Source organism: Lactuca saligna, chromosome 6 (assembly GCF_052625555.1).
Source record: "Lactuca saligna cultivar CGN05327 chromosome 6, ASM5262555v1, whole genome shotgun sequence".
NCBI lineage: Eukaryota > Viridiplantae > Streptophyta > Magnoliopsida > Asterales > Asteraceae > Lactuca > Lactuca saligna.
The window spans coordinates 2,044,170-2,047,494 of record NC_136422.1 but is presented as its reverse complement, the minus strand read 5'-3'; the positions used below and the strand labels follow the sequence as shown (position 1 = coordinate 2,047,494).

Genomic DNA, 3,325 nt, shown 5'->3' with positions numbered 1-3,325 from the left:
TTTTAAGTTTTTTCGGTTCCAAACTCACCCCTAAAGATGAGCAACTCTTTCTTACCTTCACTACAAGTTGTTTTTTTCTTAAGTTCCTCCTTGACCTTAGATAGAGAAATTTTATGAATATATATGGAATAATATATCTTATCAATATTTTATAATAATTATTTAAGTACCTTTCTATATGATAAGAATCACTTAATGGTATGAATTAAAAATGTTAAGATACCATGATGTTCCATCAACTCATTAAGATTAGCACCAGAAACCTCCCCACTAAAACACTAGTTTCCATCAAATCAATGATAGACACCAAACATATTTTTATTCCCAATATAGGCCTCACATTTTTTTATATTTCATACAAGTACATGGTATCATTCATGCTTTGATTCGTACTACCACACCATAATTACATTTTTCCAAAAAAAAAAAAAAAAAAAACGTGTTCTATAAACCAAATATTTGACATTTTCTTACAACTTTTTATTTTTTTTCAATTAAGCCCTTCTATATTCCAAGAGTGTCTATTCCATTACTATATCCTATAGGCTGCTTCTTTGTACAAATGGAGGGGATTAAAGGGTAAATTCGGCACACAGGCTCTTTAAGGTAAAAAGCACTTGCGTTTGGAAATGTAAGAATTTTGCAAGAGAGGGGGACCTTTGGGTAATTAAGTAAAAGTTCAAGGGGCTGGTTGACTTAACATTCTATGATTAGGCCTCCCATTGGTGCTCTGTGGGGTATACCCTTTCTCCTCTTTGCTGTTCTGAAGCTTGCGGCGGTCGGAGGTGGCGTTGACGGAGTGAAGCTGTGAATTCTGATGTTATTGTGGTTGCTCAGCTGCCGGAGATGGCTACCACTGCTGTATGAATCATCGGAATCCGACACAGCCATTAACAAATGCTTTTTCTCCGGCGAGATCTTCCTCTTCTTTTCGAAATTCTTGGATGTCCCAACAATCTGTACATATCATAAACAATGAATTCGATCATTGATTATTCAAAATGTAAAAACGAAAAGGAATCTGATTTGGATTTTTTCCATTGAATTTCAAATAACCAATCATTCAATGTCCACATTCTCCGATTCCCACTCATGGTGGTCATCAAAAAGTCAAAATCATGATCATAAACAAAAACCCAGTTCGATGGTTGAGATTAAATCCATGTTCGAATGTTCAATCAAAGTACCATCATCAACCCAGTGAAAAAGATATAAAATATAAAATGATTCCGAAAACCCAGAAAAAAAATTCGTCATTGACCACCATTCGTAGGACTACACGTAATGATTTCAAGTCAACCACGAAACAGAGGAGTAGGTGAACAAATTAAAATCAAATTCAGCATTTCCCCAAAATTAAATTAATTCATAATACATTGATGAATGACGAATGATGATGATAATCTTACCTTGCATCCAAGTGAACAGAATCTGAAGGAATCAAGAAGGCTACGCTCACAAACTTCACATGTATTCGTAACTCCTTTCCCTGGCCTTGGTTGTGGTCGTTCGTTTAAGAAGACAACTTTTGCGCTGTTGATAACATAAGTTTGTACTGAAGCAATGTCCAAGAACTTCTGAATCTCAGATACCCTAATCACATCATGATATGATGACCTTCGTATCTGCAAATCAATCGCAAAAATTCAATTTCCCCATTATAAATTATCCAGCAAAATTGAAAGACCAGTTTGCCGAATTAAACCAAAATTTCCAAATTGGTTGAGAAAACCGAGTGAAAGTCAAATTCGGTGAGAAACCAGATGATTTTATTCAAATTGGGTAAAATCCAGATGCTATAGTACATAATTTGGTTACGAAAAAGCTGTTAGGCTGATGAATCGGTGAATACAAAAGGAGTTAAAGATGATGTTGAATTTCAAAATTTGGTACTAAACTGATTGGAAATTAAAAAGGTGTTCATATGTTTGAATTCAAAAATGGTTAAAACCATGAAACAAAAGTGGAAGAAGAAGAACAAGAACAAATACCTGAATGGCGCGGTGGTCCTCATGGTGATTGAGACAAAGAGAACACAGAGGACCATTCATGCAATCCAAACAGTACATATTACATTCCGACTTGTGTGAATCAGCATGTAATTTGCATTGAACAAAGAAGCTTTCACGAAGTAGAGGCTTCAACCATGGCGGCCACCTGTTGCTATCTTCCTCAACAGGTCCTCCGGCGCCCTACATTATCATCAACTAAAAAACTCAAAAACCCAAAAACGCACAACAAAAAAGCAGAAAACATACACTAAAACGACGAAAACTTACCATAATTCTTCGATTCTTTGGTTTGATTTCACGAAGGAGAGAGGTTTCGTGATTATAAGTCGCCAGTTTGAGAGGGAGGTGGTGGAAAATGGAAGCGGCGATGAATGCGAGGGGTACTTGTAGGAAAAAGTGAGGGTGAAAGAGAAGGGTGGTTGGTTCTTGTCCGTTCATACAAAATGAGGCCTAACTCAGAAGCCCAAACCTTGCCTTTTTATTTTTTAATAAAAAAAATACAAAAATCAAATATATTCGTTTATTACATAATTATATTCCCTTAATGATTATATATATATATATATATATATATATATATATATATATATATATATATATATATATATATATATATATACTAAAAAAAGAATAGTTTTTTTGCCACTTAATGATCATATTAAATCTATTAATTAATGTATTGCTACTTGTCAATTTATTAGTTCTTTATTTTAAATTTATTAGACATCATCATTAATATGATGCTATTTGTCAATGTATTTATTCTATATTTTAAATTTAAATTTTATATTATTGTTTTCATAAATTCACAAATAAAAAATGTCTAATATATATTAAAAATTAATTTTACATATTTATTTGAATCAACGATTATAATTTCATATAACTAATAAAAACATCTCTTAATTAATAATTTATTTAAAATAATTGATTAATAATTTTGAGTTTTTACTATAAAAGTTTAATTAATTTTATAACCGTGAGAATCACGGGTTATAAATTAATATATATATATATATATATATATATATATATATATATATATATATATATATATATATATATATATATATATATATATATATATATATATATATATATATATGAAAAAAAAAAAAAAGTATCGAATGTCATTGGATATAATCTGTTGATCTTACATGTATTTTTTTTTTATCATGGTCATAAATGTAAGCTTTAAAGCACAATATAGAGATTTAATAAATCCAATATTATATGGTAAATAACGATATTAATTTACATTCTTTAGTAACCGATACAATAAATTTGCAATTGCAAATAATTGAAGAAGATTG

The 3,325-nt window shown here is 30.7% G+C and overlaps 1 protein-coding gene across 1 annotated transcript; it reads right to left on the bottom strand.

Moving 5' to 3' along the window:
* Positions 1–302: 302 nt before the first annotated feature.
* Positions 303–2,475, bottom strand: LOC145001519 (uncharacterized). Its single transcript, XM_078960891.1, has 4 exons — positions 2,280–2,475; positions 1,992–2,192; positions 1,410–1,625; positions 303–957 (listed from the first exon to the last, which is right to left on the bottom strand). Exons 1-4 carry the CDS (start codon positions 2,448–2,450, stop codon positions 697–699), a joined length of 849 nt encoding a protein of 282 aa, XP_078817017.1. The 5' UTR covers positions 2,451–2,475; the 3' UTR covers positions 303–696.
* Positions 2,476–3,325: the final 850 nt, after the last annotated feature.

What these genes read in the sequence shown, in the direction of transcription:
- LOC145001519 (XM_078960891.1), bottom strand. Translation starts at nt 2,450, where the DNA reads ATGAACGGACAAGAACCAACCACCCTTCTCTTTCACCCTCACTTTTTC. An exon ending in AGGACCACCGCGCCATTCAG is followed by an intron (nt 1,626 to 1,991) that starts GTATTTGTTCTT and finishes ATTGATTTGCAG; the next exon opens with ATACGAAGGTCATCATATCA. An exon ending in TCTGTTCACTTGGATGCAAG is followed by an intron (nt 958 to 1,409) that starts GTAAGATTATCA and finishes TGATATGTACAG; the next exon opens with ATTGTTGGGACATCCAAGAA.